The sequence below is a fragment of the Microtus oregoni genome, unplaced genomic scaffold, assembly GCF_018167655.1.
Source record: "Microtus oregoni isolate MIOR12 unplaced genomic scaffold, Mior012 000007F_ref0000211, whole genome shotgun sequence".
Lineage (NCBI taxonomy): Eukaryota > Metazoa > Chordata > Mammalia > Rodentia > Cricetidae > Microtus > Microtus oregoni.
In genome coordinates this window covers 40,011,528-40,035,198 of record NW_024543066.1, presented here as the reverse complement: position 1 = coordinate 40,035,198, position 23,671 = coordinate 40,011,528, and the positions used below count along the sequence as shown (strand labels likewise).

The following is a 23,671-nucleotide window of genomic DNA, read 5'->3' as shown; positions in this document are numbered from 1 at the left end:
TTGCTCTTTACCCATGCCGTGGCTGAAAACCTTCTGGAAGAATTAAAATTGGGCAGAAGAATCTGGGGAGATGGCTCAGTTAGTTAAGAGCACTGGCTGCTCCTTCAAAGGGCACTTGGTTGGTTCCCAGTACCCACACTGCTGCCCACGAGCCTGTTAACTCCAGTCTAGGGGATCTAGTGCCCTCTTCTGGCCTCTGTGGGCACTGCATGCACATGGCGCAGGGACTTACGGGCAGGCAAAACCACTCATGTACACAAAAGTAAATCTTTTACAATTTTTTCCTTAAAGATTAGATACAAAAATATTACACACAACATGAATGGCTCTTGAGATGTGTAAAGCACTGTTCATTCCTCTGGGAAATGCCCGTGTGCTAGTTCATGTTCTAAACTGTAGCTCGTGGGATGCTTTCCAATCAATTTTCTCTTTTGAGCATCTGCACAAACCACAAACTCTATTTTAAAAAAAGATTCTTGAATAAAAATTCCTTTCAGCCACAGCACTTAGCCATATCTCAAATAAAATGGTACACCCAATGCAAACCGATAGTGTATGTCTAAAAATACTGGCCCCTGCTGTCCCACGGGAACAGCGAGAATTAAGCACCTTGAAAACGGGGCATGGTGACACAGGTCTTTACACTCAGCACTCCGGAGGCAAAGGCAGGCAGACCTGAGTTCAAAGCAAGCCCGGTCCACAGGGTGAGTTCCAGGCTAGCCGAGGCTACGCAAGGGAGACCCTGCCTTGAAAACGCAAAAGCATCTTCATCAACAACACATGGGTATTATTTCAGTAAGTGCGAATGGAGAGGGAGTTGCATTACAGAATGAGGAAGAGGCAGACTGATGGCTCGGCAGGTAAGATGCAAGAACGCAGACTGTTCTTACAGAGGACTAGAGGTCGGTTCTCAGCATCGATGTGAGACAACTTATAACTGTAACTTCAGTTCCAGGAAAGGCAGTGTCCTCTTCTGGGCTCTACCAGCACCTGCACAAGTGGCAGGCGTGTGTGTGTGCGTGCGTGCACACACAGGCATGCACGTGTGCATGTGCGCGCTCACACACAGAGGAGAGAGAGTTATTACAAATTGAAAAACATGGCTTGTTCTTAAGATAGTTTGGCTGACATAGAGAAATACTATAAATTACCAAGAGGGCGAGAAGACACATTATGGCCAGATTACAAAAGCCTTCAGTTTTGTGTTCAGGAATTTTATCTATCTACTTTACATTAATGGCTACTGGTGAGGAGATGTCTTCTGACATCCGCATGTGTGTAATGACATGTGCACCCGCAGGCAATGCGCACATGAACACCATACATGCAGCACCCCACACGCACACGCATAGCGCACATAACTTTCGCTTAGCTGTTAATCATCCATCCCAGGTTAGCTGAGAAGTTTGAACATTTCCTTTGTGCCCTTCACAGTCTTTGGGTAAACAGCTACTGTTGGGGGTGAGGGGGATTGGGATTCCTGGCCTGCCTCACACAGCCTAATACCACAGCATCTCCATTTAGTAAACAGAGACTAAAGTACTGAAAACCTAAAATACCAACTCTATTGCCCCTGCCCCCAGATATTCTAAAAACCCCACCATGTCACATCTCACCAGCAGCTGAAACGGGACAACATCACCAAGCCTGCATCAGGACAATGGCTCTAGCTGAGGTTTCTTACCTCAGCCAAAAGTCAGAGAAACGCTACCAGATTCCATGCAGACGCTACGTGGCTCAAACTCAATGCTGCTGCTCAGAACAGAAAACCAAAGACAGGATGATCTGTTTTTATTGTAAGTTTGGGAATCTTGATTTTCACCGCCATCGTCCCATCAATAGACCTTTCTGAAACAATACTAGGAAAGCAGATTCTCATTTGACACAAAGACCACCAGCTGTGGAAAATTAAGATTTAGACCGGTAATGGTTTTCATATGCTCTTCATTGTATTCTTTACGTTTACATGGGAAAAAAATCTTTGTCTAGGCATCCATCATTATTCTACAGTACAGCGTACATTAAAAAAAATGGTTATTTGGATAAATACAGTAAGGTCTCTCTATCTCTTCCATTCTCTCTCTCGTTCTCTCTCTTATTGCCACTCTGAATTTCACAAGTAGATTGTGTAGCCAGCTCTTCTAATTCTGGGCGTGTGATTCTGGAGAGTGTTGCAGAGCCAGGGACTGGGCGACGACACTCGAGGGTGGCCCGGGGATCAGATTCTTGTCATGTCCTTCCACCAGAGGGTCCCACTGATTGAAGTCTTTATGAAGTCCTATATATATATATGTATTATAACACACTGTCAAGACTCTTAAACAGTTGGGTGCCGCTAGGTGGCGCCATCAAACCACCAGTTACGGAACCATTACAGTGAGCCCAGAACACTGGGTAGCCAGGAGTTCTGTCTGGGTCACCAGGTTGCATTAGCATATGCAGAATCTCCAGAGAGGCTGAGAGAAAAGCAAGTGGCTCTCAGTGTCCCTGACATGAAAATTCACCCCACGTTCCATAGAAGGAACGTTAGGTTCAACAAGAATACATACCTATATTTATATAGATATAGATACATATATTAATGCATATATACACTAAAGATAATATACACATATTAAAGAATGCAAGGCACCATAATTCACTTTTTGAAGTATTCCTTTTTAAATTAGTTTACTGCTTTGTCTACTAAAAAAAAAACAAAAGGAAAAGCTATAATAAGACTAAGACAAGGAATGGTTTTGTCCTGAGAACCAAGCAACTTGAGTCACAGAGGAAGGCCGTCTCTTACCTAAATGCTTCTGTAGGAAAGCTAACGAGGCTTTTTCGGTGAGGTCCATGGCCACACGAGAGTCTATTTCTCCTTTTAATGTCAGCTTGTTCCCAATTATTTTGCCAGTTACAAAAGTAAAGTCGGCAAAATTCTGGTGCACTGAGCCCCTAAAAGAGAAAGATACCTATAATTCCTGTTACTTGAAAAAAAAAATTGTACAAAAGTGATTCTGGCCCAGCTAGACAATTCTCTGCAAAACAATGAAACAGAATGTGGAATCTGGTCATTTTTGATATACATGTGGGTCAAAAGATGTCCATTTAAGGATCCTGAAATACAATACCTCTTCCTGCTAGGGGGAAAAATTGTGCCCTAGTTTATATTTCTTGCTCTGATAGACACCATGACCAAAAGCAACTTGGGGAGAAATGGTTTAGCTCACTTTCAGATTATATACAGTCCTTCATTGGGGGAAGTCAAGGCAAGAACAAGGCAGGAACCCAGAGGCAGGAAATGATGGAGAGACTGTGAAGGGGAGCTGCCTACTGGCTTGTTCCCCATAGCTTGCTCAGCCTGCTTTCTTATAGAACCCAGGACCCAGTCAGGTGTGGCACGCTCCTAGGTGGGCTGGGCCCTCCCACATCAGTCATTAGAAAATGCCCCCAAAGACAAGTCCACAGGCCAGGCTGATGGAGGTAATATCTCAGTTGAGGCTCCCTCTTCCCAAATGATTCCGGTTTGTATAAAGTTGGCAAAAACTAACTGGCGCAACCTGCGTCTTAATTTTAGAAAAAATTACAGTCTTCCGTTGACCAGAAAAACTTCCGAGAAGATGGAACGTAGTATGTGTTCAAAGAGTCGTCAACTCATACAGAGCTTACCACCTACCCCTGTCCCTTAGCATAGTATTATTTAATGCCAGGCAGAACAGCGAGGATTAGAGATTTTTAGAACAGCTCCTGTATTTCATTGTAAGCAGCTTACACCACTTACACGGCGGCTCTCTAATTTACCAGCCGCAGATTGCGGCAGCCAAATCAGTCATTCCGAGGGTTTATGTCTTCATTTTCTACTCTGAAACCTCAGATACTTCTTGTGTCTGTGGCACTTCCGTGTTTCCTCCACACTTGTGCCTCCCCTTGCGACCTGACACCCTGGCTCGCCACTCTCCTCCCATCTACTATCGGCATTCCTTGAGAGCCTGCTCCGGCATTCCTTGAGAGCCTGTTCCGAGAGTAGCTCTTCCCTCTCCAATCCCATCTAGTTACAAGAGGTGTCATGAGCCACTTGACTTGGGTGCTGGGAACCAAAGTCTGGTGCCCGGCAGCAGCAGGTGTTCTCCATTACTGAGCCATCTCCAATCCAGGGCTCGCACAGAGAAAGGAAGATAAAGGTTAAGAGGTGAGTCCAGAAAGGAGGTAGGGAGAAATCGCATCAGGCACAGGTGAAGACCCCCCCCCCCATTGCAAGACAGCATGGGATAGGGACCCCAGCCTGTGTAAGGGAGCTGAGCGTTCCCCCACCTCTGCTTCCAGACTGCAGATGGAGGCGGCGTCCGAGGGTTGAGTGCTCTGTTAGACTTCCGGTTACGAATCAGAGACTCCAAAATACAAATGCATTAACATAAAGTTTTAAACTGCCTGTGCCTCACCGTCTGTCTAAACTCTCAGTTCTACAGGACCCACTGTAGGGCCACTTCTCCCAACAACGGGTTTCAGCTGGAAATGACTCCGCCCATTCATTAACCTAGTGGGGGATAGGGATGATGCCCTCCAGTTTCCCTAATGCGGGAGGGGCAGGAGCAAGTGAAAGCAAAGATAGAGCCATCCCTGGGTTTTGTTTGTTTCTCTTTTTTCGGTCCTGTTCACCTATGAAAAGAATAATGAAACCTTTCTTTGAGACAATGTCTTTATAGCCCAAGGTAGACTCGAACTCACGGTCCTCCTACCTCAGTCTCCCAAGTGCTGGAACAACATTTGAAAAATACAGGAAGCCTAATGCATTATAATTAAAATAATATATGTGGGTCTGGGAGTGGTGGTGTGTTTGATTTCAGAACTCAGGAGGCAGAGACAGGTAGATCTCTATGAGTCAAGGCCAGCCAGGGCTAAGATAAGACAGAGTAAGAGCCTGTCTAGAAACAAAATCAAATCTCAGTTGTCACCATTATATGATGTGGAATCACCCAGAGACAGACACCATGTATATACTGTGGAATCCCTGACAGACCCCATGTATATACTGTGGAATCACAGAGAGACAGACCCCATGTATATACTGTGGGATCACCGCCAGACAGACCCCATTATATACTGTGGGATCCCCGACAGACAGACCCCAAGTATATATGTGGAATCCCCAACAGAAAGACCCCATGTATATACTGTGGGATCACCGCCAGATAGACCCCATGTATATACTGTGGGATCCCCGACAGACAGACCCCATGCATGCCTGTCGGGAATTCTCTGATGCTCTGTGACACTGACAGACTGTCACCTTGAACTGTGAGCTAACTCTTCTCAGAGTATTTTTCATTTCCCTTTTAGTAGTGAGTGCTCTTTTTTGACTGTTTTGATAATTTATCCATTTTCATCTTATGAGTATGAGTGTTTGCTTGAATGTGTCTGAGCACCACATGTACAGTAAGTACCCGTGGAAGCCAGAATGAGGTATCTGATCTCCACTGGAGCTGCAGATGGTTGGGAGCTGCCATGTGGGAGCTGGGAAGATCACCCAGATGCCCAGGCAGAGCAGCGATGCTCTTAACTGCTGAGCCTTCTCTCCAGCCCACAGAGAAGTGTGTTGTTGCTGTTGTCTTTAACACAAAAACAGGAAAAGTAACCAAAACAATAAGTTTAAAAAAAAAAGAAGAGAAAGGGGAAGAAATGGAAAAGTAATTGCCTTTCTCTTTCCCTTCCTCACCAGTTTACTGAACTGTATTTATCTTGAATACTTAGCCCCATGATAGCTGGTCTGATGGCTGGGTGACAAGAGGTAACCATCAAGAGGTTTGCACATAGAATATATATGCACTGGATGAAGGAACGGTTCCCATCAAGCCCGGATGATACAAGATTTCACTATGTTATAGAGAGCTGCTCACACTTTGAAAAGGTGGATTGTTACTTCGAGAATTTTCCAGTTAATATTCTCTGACCACAACTAGCCATAGGTCACTAGAGCTATGGAAATGGAAGCTGGAAAGCCAAATTATGGGTAGGTGGAACTATTTTAGGAACATCCTTCCTGCCTTTTTCCCCTCTCCTGAATTAACCAGGGTTCAGAGAATAGAAAGGTGAGCTATATTTCTGCTTGAAAGTCTTTTTAAAAATATTTATTTTTATTTCTCTCTGTGTGTATGTGTGTGCGCACGTGTGTATGTGTGTGCACATGTGTGTGTGTGTGTTTTGTGCACTTGCTGACAGAGATTAGAAAAGGTCATGGAATCCCTCGGAGCTGGAGATGCAGGCATTTATTTGTGAGAGGCCTGACATGGGAGCTAGGATCCAAAATTCAGTCCTCTGCAAGAGCAGCGACCACTCTTGACTGCTGGGCATCTTTCTAGCCCCATTTGAATAATAGTTTTGAGAGTTTAAAGCCACATCAGGATATAAGCATATGGCTATCACTCAAGGGCATCCTTTTAGAGCTTGGCAAAGTTCATAAACTCATGCGTTGTTCCAACAGATAAGCACAATAGATGTTCTCACTTTTTCTTCAAAGACTTCCTTACATGGCCTAAGGATGAGCTGCTGTCCCTCACTCCTTCTCCCCTGAGTATGTTGGTATGTTCAAGTGTTCAGATGAATGTAGTCAGTATCTAATATATAGACTAAACTGCCAATATAAGAACTAAAAACATTTTTATTTAGAGCTGGAGAGATGGCTCCATGGTTATGAGCACTGGCTGCACTTGCAGATAGATGTCCAGAGTTTGGCTCTCAGTACCCAAAGCTCACAACTGTGTGCACTTCCAGTTTTGGGGGGATCTGATGCCCTCTGCTGGCCTCTGCAGACACTGCACACACTTGGTGCACAGACAGGCAGGCAGGCAGGCAAGCAAAACACATTCATCACATCAAAAAAGAAAGAGTAAGTCAGCTGTGCTAGTGAACACCTTAAATCCCAGCACCTTGGAGGCAGAAGCAGGCAGATCTCTGAGTTGGAGGTCAACCTGGTCTACAAAGTGAATTCCAGGACAGTCAGGGCTACACAGAGAAACCCTGTCCTGGGAAAAAAAGAAAGAGAGAAAGTTTAAGAGTGCTGGAGGTGGCAGCGTATATTCTCTATGTTAAAATCTAACCACCAGCACAGTCATTTTGCAAAGACTCCCCAATGATGATAGCCACTCCACCAAGTTTCAAGTCTAGGATCTAGCAAGTGAGCACTTACCTGATTGTAATCATTTTTCTTTCCTTGCCAGGTTCATAGAACTTTTTCATTTTCTCGATGGATTTAGGAGACTGGAATTGGGCAGAGTTGATGAAGAAGAGGGGCTGAGGGATTTTGGAATGCAGCTCCTCACTCACCGGATACATCCATGGATCGAGAGCGATCCCGCATCTGCAGACACACAGTGATGGAGAATGTAGGCTGGCCAGCAGAGACCATCTTACCCCAGCAACCTACTACGTGGCTCTCGGGAGGGAGCTACGGTGGGCTTTGGAACACTGCTGACCTGGCATTGCCAGCAGAGAGAGACCTTCCTGCCACAGCAACTTACTACACGCCTCTCGGCCATTTTCTTAAAGTTTTCAATATTCATTTTTGTCACAAAGTTTCCAAAATACCTGTAAATCAGTTGCAATTACTTCAAAACTGAAAAATAGCCATTTGCCTTTTTTCTTCTGTTTTTCTTAAGCTTTTTCTGTTTGCTTGTCTGTTTTTGGTGTGTGTGTGTGTGTGTGTGTGTGTGTGCGCGCACGCACGCAAATGTTTATTTCTGTGTGTGTGTCTGTGTGTGTATCTCTCTGTGTGTACAAATGTTTGTCTGTGTGTGTGTGTATCAGTGTGTACATGAGGGGGCGGTATATGCAGATTTTCACAAAAGCCAGCAGATGGCGCCAGATCTCTTAGAGCTGGAGTTGAGGTGGCTATGCACTGACACGGTGCTGGGAACTGATTAGCAGTGCATGCTCTCACCTGCTGATTAATCTCTCCAGCCCATTCCCAAAGTCTTCGGTGTTCCACAGTGCGTCTGTTACACTATTTCAGAGTAACAAGATACCCAGTCACAGAGGACTGTGTTTAGAGGGTGAAACACATGAAGGAACCCTTGAGAAAATATAACTTTGGGGACTGGAGAGATGGCTCAAAGGTTAAGAGTCTTTACTGCTCTTGCAGAGGGCCACACTAGGTGGCTCACAACTACCTGGAACTCTAGCTCTAGGAAATCTGACACCTCCTTGTGCACTTGCATTTACACACACACACACACACACACACACACACACACAATTGAAAATTGTGAAAATAAAATGTACAACATTTAAAATCAAGCTTTCTTCTTCCCACTCAGTTGGAACCTGCTCCCTAGCCTTTTTGGAAATGCACCCGTAAGCTAAGCAGGTGACAGCAGAACACGCCCTTCCATTGAGGGGAAACATCTCAAATGGTCCAGACCACTCCCTAGACAGTTAGGTCTTTGTGAGTCTAGGATGAGTCGTTGAAGAAAGACAATGTTTCTATATGTTAGAAAACTGGGCTCTTGTCTGACTTTGGTCCCAGTAACTATGATTTTAGATCCAGCCTCATTTTAAAGACAAAAGAAAAGAAAAGCTCACGATAAAATTCAAAACCCAATGTCTTCGGTAAAATGGTGGCAATACTATCACAAGCACGTCACAGTGAAAACATAAAGATAAATTCCCAAGAGAACATGTGAAGCCCTTTATAGAGAAATGAGGACAATGGGGGATGGGTAAGGATAAGAAAACTGATTTTAAAATCAGCTTGACAAGTGGCAGCTTTCTTCATGGTATGCTCTGCTTACTTAGTCTGGGCTGCCCCTTCCTCTGCCCATGCCATCTGCATTCCCGCATCCCCACTTGAACCCTCATGGCACGGTGTGTTCTGTTGCATCCCCCACTCTCCTCACAGCCTCTGTTTCCACTGCTCCTGAGTCCCTTTCTAGTTTCCTGGTCTCTACATGCATTCACCCAACGAAGCTAAGATCCACATATGAGGCAGACATGAATACATAAAGAATACACAAAGAACTCAGAACAACCAAACAACAACAGGAGAAGATTGGGCCAAAGTGTACCAAGTCAAGAGTTCTTTGAAAGGAAAAAAAAAATGGTAAATACGTATTTTGAAAAGTGCAACATCCTTAGCCAACATGGAGGTGCAGATTAAAACTATTTAGAGAGACAATCTCATCTCAGTGAAAATCAACAAATGCCAGCAAGAACACGGGGAAAGAGGCAGCCTTGTTCACTGTTGGGACAGGTGTGAACTGCTGCAGGAACTTTGGAGATCAATGTGGAGGCTTTCAACAAGCTAGCATAGAGCTGTGTTACGCCAGGCATCCACCCAAAGGGCTGCACATCCTACTACAGAGATGCCAGTGCATCCGTGCGCATTGCTGTTCTACTCCAACGGCAAGGGAAAGGTGTTGGTAACGGGATGAAGAAATGGTTTCTTCCTAGGAAAATGTACAAACTCGATGAAGCAAAGAGCAATGGTAAAGCTTCAGCTGGAGAGACAGATAGCTCAGTGTTGAGAGCAACTCTTTCTTTGGCCAAGGACGTAGGTTCAGTTCCCAGCACCCACATGGCAGCTCACAGCTATAGGTAATTACAGTTCCAGGGCATCTGATGCCCTCTTCTGACCTCTTTCAACACAAAGCATGCACACAGCGCACAGCACACATAGAGGCAGGCAAAGCATTCATGCATGTAACATGAAACAAACAAATATAGAAAAATAATAAGATGCACAAACCCCAAAGATCCCCTAATCGGTAGAATTTCAGAAAAAAACAGTTCCCTCTTTTGTGTATTACCCTGCCCTCATTTAGTTATCTTGTTTTGTCTCTTACTTGAATCTCTGGTCTTCACTGAGAGTTTGGATAACTGTCGCTCCACCAAAGGAATGTCCAATCACTGCTATTTTATCCCCATCAATAGCGCCCTGGGTGAAAACAGCAGAACAGTGAGTTACCGTCTCACCTGGTGTTAGAAGATTACATTAGACAGTTCTGTCTGTCATACAATCATTACTCGCTTCAGGTCTCTTAGTACCTTGATGACATAATAGAGCACACACACACATAGGCACATATGTTTTACACACACACACACACACAGAGAGAGAGAGAGAGAGAGAGAGAGAGAGAGAGAGAGAGAGAGAGATTCAGAGGTAAACTTACTGTTTTTTTAATAATCTACACTGAAATTGAGCCTCTCTGATTTCTGTCTTACCTCATCCCATGTTCTCAGTTTATTCAATCTCTGTATTTACTGAATGTCCGCCCTGTCAGACATTGTAGTCTCATTTTCAGTGAGCTCACAGTTTACCATGGAAAACCCTGATAGAGACTTTCAACACAAGGAAATGCAACCCGGCATTTGATGCCCTGAGGCCCAGGTGCACATGTGGTGGTGTGAGAGCCAACCCAGGCTCTGCAAAGGTCCCGGAGTCCCCAGGAGCTTCTCAGAGGAGGTGATGTCTGACTTGAGTGTTGAAGATTAGACAGGAGTTAGGAAAAAATAAAAAGGTGTTTGTGTCAGGCCAAGGGATTGTATAAGGCAGCACGAAGACAGAAGAAGGTGGCTCTTGGTTGGATCTAGGGAAGAGATCAGTATCTTATCCTCAAACTAAACAACTTCTAGTTCCTTCTACACCCTGTTCTCCAACCTGCAGCTCATGCCATTCACACTTGGACCACCCAAAGAAATATCATTCAAAACATTTGGCTAAGTCTTCAAGATCAAGCTAATACGAAGCCATTCCTAGCCAACAAATTACCTCCCGTGAAAGTCTGGAGCTGAACCATATGAACTGCCAGTTCCAAGAGGCAGTTTTATTCATAATTCAACCTGGCACAGGTTTCACTGGTGCCTGTGTTGTGTGCGTGTGCATGTGGGCGTGTGGGAGGGATGTGTCCATGCACACACACACATGCACACATGCATGCAGGCATGTTCTGGTCTAGTTTTATTTCTATTGATGTGATAAAATACCCTGGGAGAAAAAGGGCAGCTTTGATGAGAAAGGATTTATTCTAGCTCACAGTTCCATGTTGATAGCTCACGATGGTGTGGAAGTCAAGATGGCAGGAATTTCAAACAGCTAGTCATATTATATCAACAATCAAGCACAGAGAGAAATGGATGTATGCAAGGCTTACCTGCTTGCTAGCTTACTCGTTTGCTGGGCTTAGGCGGATTTCTCCACTCTTCCACAATTTGGGAGCCCCTGCCTAGGGATTAGTGCTGCCCCCAGTGGACTTCCCACATCTATTAATTAAAACAGTCCCCCACAAACATACCCACAGGCCAATCCAATGTAGACCAACCCTCATTGAATCTCTCCTGCCCGGCGATTCTAGATCGTGTCACACTGACCATCCTAGCCATCCATCACAAAGGTTCTGATCACATATCTTGCGGTGCAGCAGAAAACCAGCCAACAAAGAACAATACGAAATCACAGACCAAGGAAGAAAGAGCTCTACCACATGCCCACCTTCAGATGTTCCAAATCAAAATCTGAATCCAGGATGTTCTCTTTGGGGTTTCCATATGCAAGGTCAAGAATTGCACTGAGAGCCCGGGAGCATTCTTTGGCTCTCTGCCGCACCTGAGACAATAATCAGAAGGAAATGATAAGGCACAATATTGTAACACAATAATGTTTGAGTAGGGTTGCCTGTGGGGAAATGGCTAGACACCACAGGGGAAAATGATGGGAATAAAGACATACGATGTGGATGGCAGCTACAGCGAGGCGACGCTCACCTCTGGCTTCCCTGAGAGGTGACTTGTGTTTCTAGTTATTGTATACTAATGTATACAATATGTGAACATAATGTATACAGCATGTGAACAAAGTCTATCCACCTCCAGAGAGGACGCCAACAGGCCAAAGAACCGAGTTCACCAAGGTCACTTACATGTGCGTGCCTGGTGACTTACAAAAGCCATCTCCCCCAAGCAGTAGGACAGTCAGCTAATCCTAGCTGCGCAACCTCGGGGAGGAACCTTGTGAATCATGTAGCTTTCTGGGCTTCCTGGAAAGCAAGATTCCGTAGTGATGTAGTCTACTTCAATGAAATGTGTGTGGGTCTAAGTACCATGCCACATTGAACACACCCAAGATAAAGAAGAAGTCAGTATACTTTGTCTCAAGAAATGGTTCCAATGACCACACCAGACAGATATTGTCATTCACTGTTTTGTAACACATCAATGCACAAGGTTTACTTGCTCAGCATCTTTCTACCGCCGAGTAATGGAGCCAGCATTCACAGACAGGTGAATTTTAAGGCCTGTACATTTCTTTTGTGGGGTGTGGGGAAAGGGAACAGGGCCTCATTATGTAGCTCTGGATGACCTGGAACTCAATAAGTAGATCAAAATGGTCTCAAACTCACAGAGGTCTGCCTGCTTCTGCCTCCTGAGTTTTAGGCAAGACCTGTACATTTAGACTGTTGTATGCAGCCTCTCCAAAACCTTTTTAATAATGCGTCTAGGGTTGAAGATCTAGTCATTTTCTTTATCAGTTTTGAGATTTAAAAACTAGATACTTTAACAGAAGAGAATTCTGTATGCTATCGTCATTTTCCAGAGTAATTTTGCTTGTTTTTCTGTGAAACAGACGTTTCAATAAAAAGAGTTTTCTCCCCTTGGAGAGCCTTCTGACAGACCCTTGGGCAAGTGGGAGAGCTGGCAGCTAACATTAACAGACATCATGCTTTCAAGGCCGCAGCGCCTCTTCTCTCCCTGAATCGTACCTGCTCTTTCCGAACTCTCTCCTCCTCCTCTTGCTTTAGCAATTTCAGGTAAAGCCAAGACTTGTTGTCTGCTTTTGCAGCTACCAGGTCATCAAAATAGTAAGTTGCGGATGCAGATCCATCTCTACGACACATACAGATTAGGTTATGAGTTGCGGATGCAGATCCATCTCTTTGACACACACAGATTAGATACGCTCCATTCATCTGACGGTCTTCCGCGGCTCCATCCTTGCTCAGTTTTTCTCTCATCTGTTGACTTCCCGTCCCTCTTCTGCTCTACTTTCCCCTCCACAAACACAAGAGGACTCCAAGGGAATGCTCGGGAAAGGATATAACCATCCACTGTCTAGAAACGTGCGAATAACCCCTCTGCTTTCACAATCCTAGAAGGCAACATTAGGGCCACGTTAAAAGCCAGTCTCATGAGCTGGGGACAGAGCTCAGTGGTAAAGTGTTTGCCGAACATGCACAATGTCCTGTTTCCAACACCCTGCACTACAAAAATAACACAACACAACACAAAACTCTCTGAAATTGAATTAGAACATTGGCATCTAATGACTTTATGTATTTTGGGTAAAAAGACCTCCATTTCTAGTTCATGTGAAATGAACTAAACAACCATCCCATAGGATTGTTACAAACTCTAAAGGACCAAGATAGCACCTGAAATACTGCAGCTTAGTCTATGGCAGACCTTTGCTGTCCTCGGGGCATGAACTCTTTTGAAAGTCTTGACAATGGAGTTCATTCTCTTTTTGTTCTCATCATGCAAAATTCCACCCATGGCTTTTATGAGCTTATAGAATAGTTATAGGTATAGTTAAGTATGCTAGCATGTTTTTGTTTTGTTCTTTTAATTTGACATACACAAGAACATACCTGTGCTCTACAGCAGCGACTATGAACCCATAAGATGCCAGGCCAATGCCAATAGCAGAATAAATTGTTCTAGAAAACAAAAAGGGGGAAGCATTACAATTACCAACAGCCATTACAAACCCAAGTCCACTATGAAAACGAAGAACATGGAGCCTGTTACACCCTGCATCCGCACATTGGGCAGCTCTCGTCCTCAAAGAGCTTACCCCTTGGGAGTCTTGTGGCAGTATCTGGAGGTGTTTTACTTCCTCTGGAGAAAGGAGGCTAGGGGCATCTAGTGAGCAGAGGGACACTGCCAAGTGTCCTATAGTACACAGGATAGGACCTCTAAAACGAGCCAAAATTATGTGGTCTAAACTGTCAAGAATTCCGAATTAATGAAACTCCGAGTTAATGTCACAGTGATTACAAATAATGGCTTTTGGAGTAGATGCAGACCATGTCTACAGCACACACCCACCCACCCACACACACACACACACACACAGGTTTAATTATTCTCTTTCATTCCTCATTCCTCCCCTGACCATCTTCTTCAATTCATCCTTGACTCAATTTTCTCCTTATCTAGTGACTTCCCTTTAGGAAGTGCTCAGAAAAGGATCTGATTGTCCATTGTCTACTGACATGCAAAATACTATCTACTTATCAAAGGCAAATGTGGGGGCCACATTGAAAAGCCATTTTCACAAGTTGGGGACACAGCTCAGTGCTAAAGTGAGCTGAACTTAAGTTTGAAGTTTTGAAATCTTTGCCATTTAATAGCTATCTGAGTTTTAGATAGTTACCCAATTTTGTTGTCACATATGAGACAGAGCTAAGAACAAAGGCTTATATTTAGGGTTAAAGGAGGTTAAGGTTTTCTTATTTATTTATTTATTTTCTTATCTATTTATTTATTTTTGGTTTTTTGAGACAGGGTTTCTCTGTAGCTTTTGGAGCCTGTCCTGGAACTAGTTCTTGTAGACCAGGCTGGTCCTGAACTCACAGAGATCCACCTGTCTCTGCCTCCTGAGTGCTGGGATTAAAGGTTTTCTTTTGCAAAGATTTAAAATTTTTTATTTGTGTACGTGCACACATGTGCAGGTGCATGTGGAAGCCAGAAGAGGGCATTGTATCCCTTGGAGCTGGAGTCATCTGTAGCTGAGGGCTACCTGATGGGGGCTCTGGTATATGAACTTGGGTTCTCTGCAAGAGCAGGAAGTGAACCTTCTTCACAACTTCAGAAACTTTTGACAAGGTAATGCACACAGGGAGCCATCCATAGGAGGGTATGTCAGGTTCCATCACTTCCTAGCTGCTTGGCCTGCTTCAGGCCCTAGAGTCTTCTCAGCTGTGGTCAAGTGAACGCATGTACCTTCGGTGCCTTGAACCTACTTAAAGCAGTGTGACTACTTAGCATGTCTAGTGTTCTGGAAATGATCAGACTGTGAGACGAGGGCACGTAACTCAATCACAGCCACACCCTGCCACATCTCCATTTTCTACGACCTCTTTCCCACGCCATGCGTTCCACAGTCCATGTCCGGAGAAATAGAAAAGGGAATGTTTGGGAACTGTGTTTTCCACTGCTGGAGGTACAGTGATGTGGTCGATGGTGTAGACTTGAAGCCCCGCCTTCTGCAGGTCAGAGTAGCTACTTCCGGCTGTGTGAGAAAGACGGCTCAATTTTGCTGTGGCAACCATTGACAATGCGAAAGCTGAATGCACATAGCTCTGCTCCCAGACAGCTTTTCTATAGACGGCAGGCTAAATCAGTTTCTTGAAATCAAATAATTTTCTAGACTATGATTACAGTGCTGAGAAGAGATTCTACCCAACTTTCTACCAGTCCCACAGTCAGTGGGAGCCCCAAGTGTCCAACATGGGCCAACATTACATTCTGAAATCTGATCCTTTGTTTGTTTGCTTGTTTTTAAAGCAACAAATCTAGGCAGGGATGGCTCCGAACTAAAACTGTCTGGTCTCCCAAGCATTACCTGAAGCCTCCAAGACCATGAGAAAAGACAATTAGTGGATATTTTTCACCAGTCTTCAGAGGAGAATTCCAGCTTGCAGGTGTTTTCATTGAACCTGGACAACAGTAGGAGGGAAATCAGTATTTCCTCTGGCTTGAATTCTGCTAGCTAATTACTTTCTACCTTCTGGGTACAAATCCCCAACCCATGGAGTCTTAACAATGACTTTAAAAATTGGTACGCTCACTTAAAAAGCCAGATACTAGACACTCACCACCCAGGGCCCTCAATGTGTCTTTCCCCCATGAGTGCATTACTAGTGAACTGTCACTGACCCCACGGGGAGAAGGTTTCCTACTTACAGGCGTATTCTGCAAGGACACTGCTTGCTTCTATTTTGAGGTTTTGAGATAATGTTGGACATTTAATTTAAAACTAACCATGCAGGAGACCTTAGATCATTGTGCTGACAGCCAGGACCTGAGACCCACAGACTCCTCTCATGGCGCTTCACAGTCCAGCGAAAGATGGGAGAGATGGGGAATTCACACGCCAGAGCGAACTTTGCATGAGAAGGCCACTGACTAGTTATTGACCACGGGCATGGTCCTCTGATGGAGGAGGGTCTATGTGTTACTTTCATTGGTTAATAAAGAAACTGCCTTGGCCCTGATAGGACAGAAAATTAGGTAGGTGGAGTAGACAGAACAGAATGCTGGGAGAAAGAAGCTGAGTCAAGCAGACGCCATGCTTCTCCTCTCCAGGCAGACGCTATAGCTCTCCTCTCCAAGATGGACGCAGGTTAAGATCCTTTCCGGTAAGCCACGACCTCATGGTGCTACACACACTCATTAGAAATGGGTTAATCAAGATGTGAGCGTTAGCCAGTAAGAGGCTAGAGCTAATAGGCCAAGCAGTGTTTAAAAGAATACAGTTTCCGTGTAATTATTTCGGGTGTAAAGCTAGCCGGGTGGCGGGAAGTGGCCCGCCACTCCTCCCAACTACAGACCTCAGCTTCAGATTCATCTTCTACAAAATGGTAGGAGTGATTATGATCTTAGACACTTTTAATGAAACTCGTTATCTAATTAGTTTTTTTTATATAAAGCGCCCATTTTCTGTATATAAAGTCCTAGTAAAAAGCTCAAAACTGGAAAATACCACCTCCCTTCCTTCACAACTTAGTGTTTTTATCATTCGTGTTATGATCATTTGGATGTCATTGTCTCATAAACAAATATGTAGTCATGAAGACTGCATGTGATGGCTGCCATGCTATGCAGCAGTATTTTCTAGTTTAGGGCATTTTCCTGCTTTAAAGCAATTTCTATGAAAATCTGAAGATAAGCTTAAAGAGAATTCCCGAAGCTGAAAAACTTGAAGTGTGGGAGTCTCCTCTGTGTGCTATGATTACCATTAATGAATAAAGAAACTGCCTTGGCCTGTTGATAGGGCAGAATGTAGGTAGGTGGGGAGATCTGGACTGAATGCTGGGAAGAAGGGCAGAGTCAGAGGGAAGCCATGGAGCCACCAGAGTCAGACATGCCGAATCTTTGCCGGTAAGCCACTGCCACATGGCAATATACAAATGAATAGAAATGGGTTAAATTAATATAAGAGTTAGCCAGTAAGAAGCTAGAGCTAATGGGCCAAGCAGTGTTTTAATTAATATAGTTTCTGTGTGATTATTTTGGTTCTGGGCAGCCAGGACCAACAAGTGGCTTCTTCAAGACTGAAGGATAAATTTGAAGGTATAATTAACATAGGTTCAAATTTACACCCAATCTAACAAGTGATAGGAATGGGAAGTCTCCTTGGCATAATGTGGGTGTATAAAATGATGGCTGTCTTGGACTGTAGGACAGACTGTAGGACAGAAGTGGGTCCTCTGTGGGTGGGTGATGGGCAGGAACTGAGATCTCCTATAAGCGAGATGGTACTTGGGTTGACTTCTATTTTTCTATTTCTGTCTGAAACAATACGCACAGGCAGTGGTCCCACCAGACAATTTGCTGTTCTCACCACATGGTGGCTTCCACCACAAGATGTAAGAAGGGAAATTGTGGAGCAGTTATAAGAAGATGTTAAGGCAAATATGACATCCCTACCCCATCCCATCCCATCCCATCCAAATCAGAATTCGCAAAATTATAAAGAACAATTGCTTCTCTCAATGTTGCCTAATTCCTTAGGAAATCCTGTCTCTCTGGCTAGGGAGATCTCTCAACTGTTAAAGTGTTGCCCTTTCATGTGGTATAAAAACACGAGGCACATGCCTGTAATCCCAGTGCTGTGGAGGCTGAGAAGGGGAGTCCCTGGGGCTCGCCGATGAGCCATCCTAGCCTAACTGGTGAGCCCCAGGTTACTGGGAGGTGGACTGCGTTTCTAAGAAATAACACCTCAGGCTGTCCTCTAGCCTTCACATGAATGCACTCGTGTGCATAAGAACACACATATACACATACCATACACACAGAAAAGGAAAAAGAAATTCCATCCTTACCAGCAGAGGAGAAAATCAATCGTAGTCTTACTGCTTCTAACTTTTCTTTCTTATATACATATATACATACACATATACACATACATACACTTATACACATACATACACTATGCATATAACTTCAGAACAGGACCAATAGAAATCTTACCATATAAGAAATTCAAAAATTTGCCTATAAAATGGGGTGTTCCAAGAAATTTACTAAGACCAAAAAAATATTCTTTGTTTGGGATCCAAACAGTGTCCAAGCGTTCATGATCCTCAGATGGGTAGTACAATCGCAAGAAGACGCTCTGTTGGGAAAAGAAAGGAACAGACTCAGTCAAACACAGTCCAGGTGCAGCACTTTGAATGTGTTTATCACCAGGACCCAGATCCCTGTCTTTCCTTAAGAAGCCCAGGGAAGTGTTCCAGCTGCTGAGTGCCTGAAGATAACCATGAAGGAGAAGATAGAAGAGCCATGCTCTGACTAGAAGAAAAATCTGAGATAAAGTAGGATTCATCAGGACATTAACCAGGAGACAATAAACAACTGAAGGAAGACACAGCAGCAAACGTGTCGCAACAGGAACAGCCAATTAGTCATTCCCAGATGAGTGCAAGACCAAGTCATCACGTGTGCGCAGGCGAGGGAGCAAGGGCAAGGCCTTGGAATTTCAGGTTAAGGCAAAGGAAGGAATTACCTCATTAGTATAACCGAACATCAAGTCTGCAGAACCGACGGGGTAAGATCCATTTCCTTTGGGGATTTTACTATGGCCAGAGCTGGCAGTAGACATCACGGCTTGTATCTTATGGAACCATGCTGAAAAATAGGTTCAGGTAATGTAAGCACATGGCAGCAACCCAGTCCTCAGTGACTTCCAAGGCAATACATACTGCTCATAGCTTCTGGCTGTGTGTGTGTGTGTGTGTGTGTGTGTGTGTGTGTGTGTACAAAACATTCATTTGTACATGTGAATGTGGAGGCCAGAGGTCTATGTGAGCTCTTCTCTTCAGTTGCTCTTCACCCCAATTTTGGAGACAGAATCCTCACTGAACCTGGAGCTGATTGATGGGACAGGATGAGAGACCAATGAGTGACACAGATTCAGCTGTTTCCGCCTCCCCAGCACTGGCAGTTACAGACATATGCCCGGATTTTATATGGGTGTTGTCTGAGATCTGATCGTCATACTTGTGTGACGAGTGCATTACCGATTGACTCCTCATTTCTCACCCCACTCAAGGGCCTGCTTTGTACAAACCATGTATGGAGCTTTGGGGAATAAAAAGCTGGAGGTAGACAGGCATCTTCTGACTAGTGTTTATACTGTGTGTGTGTGTGAGAGAGAGAGAGAGAGAGAGAGAGAGAGAGAGAGAGAGAGAACAGGGCTTCTCAGTGTAGCCCTAGGTATCTTGAAACTCACTCTGCAGACCAAGCTGACCTCAGCCTCACAAAGGTCTGCCTGCTGGTCTCTTCCTCCTCAGTGCTAGGGTTAAAGGCATGCTCCACTGTGCATAGCAAGCTTACACTTCTGTCCATCTGGACCTGACATGTTTCCATAGCAATATCAAAGCTGATGGCCAAGATGAAACTAAATGACCACCTCCCAATTGCCTTTTCTCACTCCGCAGCTGTCCAGCCCCACCCCGAACCCTAGAATTCTCTATCTTGTGAACTGCAGGCCAGAATCCCGCAAGTCAAACAAGTCTTCACATAATATCTATGATTTGTTCTTATTTGGGAATTATCCCTGATCCCAGACACAAACATTTCTTCTTCAGAATCACAAGAATGAGGACAGTGGCCCAGATTAGCTACCGCTCAAGAGCTGGCCCCTCTAGTATAAATACAACCTCTGGTGAACTAGGCTCAGTATGATTTTGTGCAAAGGAGGGCCACTAAGATGAAACACCACCAACCTCTCTCGTCCTGCATTCAAACCCATCGCCTCTGACCTACCCACTCTTGTTTTTCTCTGAAGTCCAAACCCTTCCATATACCTGCAACTGCCCTCCTTTCTAAACCTCAATCAAATCCATGCTTTACTTTTAGATGTTGGGCCTATGGGCTGGAGAGATGGCTCAGAGGTTAAGAGCACTGACTGCTCTTCCAGGGGTCCTAAGTTCAATTGCTAGCACCCACATGGTGCCTCACAACCATCTATAATAGGATCTGATGCCCTCTTCTGGCATGCAGAACATTAATACATCAAATACATAATTTTTTTAAAAAAATAGATGTTGGGTCCAAATAACAACAAATCGAGACTCATACTTTTCTTCATACACTAAGTCTGCCCTCAGCATGCACTTCGTTGAACCATGGGAGCCGATTATTCTGCTGCACAGATTCTGTGTTTTGCACTGCGCAGGCTCTGCCAAATACCCAGAGCTATGTGAAGTGTGGCACCTGCCTTGTTATCGTGCAGCATTGCTCAGCACGGTTTTGCATCTTGGCAGTAATCTTCTTCACATCCTCCACTGATGACTCAGATGTGAAGCACCAGCCGGCTGCTGGAGGCTTCAATACACAAGGCCTCCTACGCGAAGCTGATCCTCAGGCTGGCATCATGGGTCTCACCCAGAGCTGACCAAGGCAGATCCCAGTCCTCACTCCAACTCAACTGAACCAAAAAGATTCAAAGTAGGCTGACTCAAGTTGAAGAGATGTTGTGTTGCGGTCCAGACCTTTTGGCCCTCCACACTGATTAAGCAATGGTAGGAGGCAATTTCAAGAAAGACAGGGTAAAGTGGAGTGAAGCCCAGTGCTGGACCCAAGTGGTCCTGTTTCACATACTGAGCTATGGTGCTCCAGCCTAAGCAATTCAACTCCTCTCTCTGGTGCCTTTGGTAGAGCGGGAGATAAAGGCCCTTAACCAACCTCCAGACAGCTGTGCGGATGAAGGCAGAGGATAGGAATGTATCATCGTGGGCCTAAAACTGGCTGTAAATATAACTGGCAGCCAACTGCCGTTACTTCTTCCCTTCTCCAGAGCAGGCACCTCTCACCACCACTCAAAGGATGGGGAGTCCTCAGGAGGGCTTAGCAGATCTACCCTAGGGCTTCCACTCTCCTTCAGGACACATTCAAAATTCCAGGCATTTCCTTTTATTTTTTTTTTTCTTTTTGCCTCGTCTTGGTGAACATTCCGGGGCTTCTTTAGAATCACAAAAGCTTCTTCCTCTCCCGTGTAAGGTTATCTGTGGAGTCGGGCTTCGTGTAACTGAGAGGCGACAAGTCTAGAGAGTAATGGGGTAGAAGACACCTCTACCTCTCCTTCTGTGGTGAGCAGCCAGTGTGCGGCTGTACCCCATCTTTAGGCAGCCATAGCAGGGCTGGAGCAGTGGGAAGACCACTGGCTCTCACAACTCAGTGAGGAGCCCCAGAGAACTCTCAGCTGCTTTGGAGACCTACCTATCAGTAGAGTTCCACAGCCCACGTGTGAGGTCTTCATTCTACTGAAACCATGGGAACCTCCTCAAACAACTGACCTTCTCTACTTTAGGAGCCTGTTCACCCAAATCTAGGAGCCACAAGTACTACACTGGGTGCAGCAAAGGGTGCCTTATAGCTCGCACATCACATGAGCCTGCATCTCCATCCTCCTACCTGTTTGGAATCATCACAAGACGGAAGAAAGAGATGTCGGAACAACCTCATCTTGGATGACTATGGCTCAGAATTCATCTTTTCCCAATATTCAACTTTATTTGAATAGGAACTTTGGACTCTTAGGATGCTACTTGGTATATATTTTTGTTAGTCAAATGTCCTAGGTCTTGGGATGTATACATTCTGGAAAAATTGCATTCTCTTTTATACTTTTATTGTCCTTCATCAGCATGTAGTGTATCTCTAGCCCATACTGGTAAGCTTTCCCAGGTATGACAGCACATACATGCCTGGAATATCAGTGCCTGCAAAGAGAACAGGATAAATAATTCAAGGCTAGCATTTGCTGTCAGGTGAGTTAGAGATCAGCCTGGGCTACATAAAGCTGTACCAATCAACCAACAGCCCGTGTGGGGACACAAGTTAACATGTTCGCTGCATAAGCATGAGGACCCAAGTTCAATCTGCAGCACCACATAAAACACTAGGCCTGGCTGCACGGACCTGAAACCCCAGCGCTGAGGCAGAAAGACAGGAGGATCTCTGGGGCTTGCTGACTGTCAGTCTAGTTCAGGTTCAGTGTGAGACCCTGTCTCCAGGGAATGAGGTGGGAAGCTCTAGAACAAGACCCTGGACATTCTCCTCTGGCTTCGGTCTATGTATACAGGTATGGATACTCATAGACACACAGGCTCCTATAACAGAAACACACACTCACAAGTAAGTTGTAACCTGAATGAACAATATTTTCTATGTATTCCTTTAACAAGAAATTAATCATATATTGTTTTAATCTATTATAATTTAAAAATATTCATGGACCCACTTTTGAGCATCTAGAGTGAGTATGGCATTAGGCTAACACAAGTCCCAGGAGGATAAATGATTAATAACCCTATGCTCAAAGAACAGATTTCTAGTGATGTTTAAAGATAAGAGGATAGAAAACATGTCTTTAAAGTCTCACCCTGCACCATAAGAGTAAATGATATAAAATGTCCCCATCCTGTGACCTGTTTCTAATTCCTAAAACTGATACTTGGAAAGCTTAACTTCAAGGAGGTCACAGCTTCCCTGATGACAAGCTTTTAGTCACCTTAGTCACCACCATATCCATAGGCCTTCGCTTCCTAAGAGGGGTTGAGGGATGAATGGACCTCTGAGATAGTATTTAATTACCTGTGCAAATATCAATATAAGGCCAGTACTTTTCCTATTTATTCATCAATTTTCCCAGTTATGAAGTAGGGCAAAGTGTATCTCGATGACACGGAGTTATGCAAGCCCTTTTGTAGATACCATGGGAAGGAGTCACTCAACCAGCCCAAACAGCTAGAGCCAAAGTGAGTACATGTATTCAGGTATATAGATCTGTGGGTGTGGACAGTGTGACATCATTCTCTAGCACCTCCTGCTGTGCTCTCCACAAGCATAGGTTGAGACTACGTGTGTCACAGTTCTTTAAGATGAACAGGCATTCACAATACTTCAGAAGCAATGTCCTTGCAAGAGAGGTCCTTCTTGGTGACAAGAAACATACCTGTTCCACACTGGCTACTCTTCCTCTTATGGTCTAAAACCCCCCCCCCCCTTTTATCTCCTCTTAACACAAAGAGAGAAAGTGACCACATCTGTTCTTCTTTAGAGTTCCAGGCATCTATTTGCTTCCGCTTCTCCTCACACCTGGTAGAAACAGTCCTTTTCCTCTGGACCTCAAGAATCCAGATTGTTATCTCCTCACATACCTCCCCAGGACTAAGCTTGTTTGTCAAGACACAAGCAGGGATGAAGACCGCCTTGTAAATGCCAAAGGCAAGTGTTCTCCTGCACCTGGGAGGTGGTGAATAGGAACAAGAAGGAGGGGAGGCGGAAATGTTTCGGGCATTTTCCATGATCATAACAAGCTGACAAGAAAACACACGCTTGTTCGGCTGGGGTCATAGAGAGGAGAGAGGCCCCTGCCTACAGCACAATGAATATTTCCTTGAATATATTT

General features: G+C 44.6%; 1 protein-coding gene across 1 annotated transcript in view; it reads right to left on the bottom strand.

Annotated features, from left to right (window-relative positions):
• Window positions 1-1,775: 1,775 nt before the first annotated feature.
• The window catches only part of Pla2g7 (phospholipase A2 group VII), a 44,448-nt gene continuing 22,552 nt past the window's right edge, over window positions 1,776-23,671 (bottom strand). Inside the window, exons 3-12 of the mRNA XM_041655824.1 lie at window positions 18,761-18,882; window positions 18,226-18,370; window positions 15,596-15,689; window positions 13,617-13,685; window positions 12,732-12,855; window positions 11,465-11,578; window positions 9,816-9,907; window positions 7,166-7,336; window positions 2,789-2,937; window positions 1,776-2,278 (exon numbers count right to left, since the gene is read on the bottom strand). Coding sequence (XP_041511758.1) covers window positions 2,142-2,278; window positions 2,789-2,937; window positions 7,166-7,336; window positions 9,816-9,907; window positions 11,465-11,578; window positions 12,732-12,855; window positions 13,617-13,685; window positions 15,596-15,689; window positions 18,226-18,370; window positions 18,761-18,882 — 1,217 coding nt within the window. The 3' untranslated portion in view covers window positions 1,776-2,141. The remainder of the gene's footprint in view (window positions 2,279-2,788; window positions 2,938-7,165; window positions 7,337-9,815; window positions 9,908-11,464; window positions 11,579-12,731; window positions 12,856-13,616; window positions 13,686-15,595; window positions 15,690-18,225; window positions 18,371-18,760; window positions 18,883-23,671) is intronic.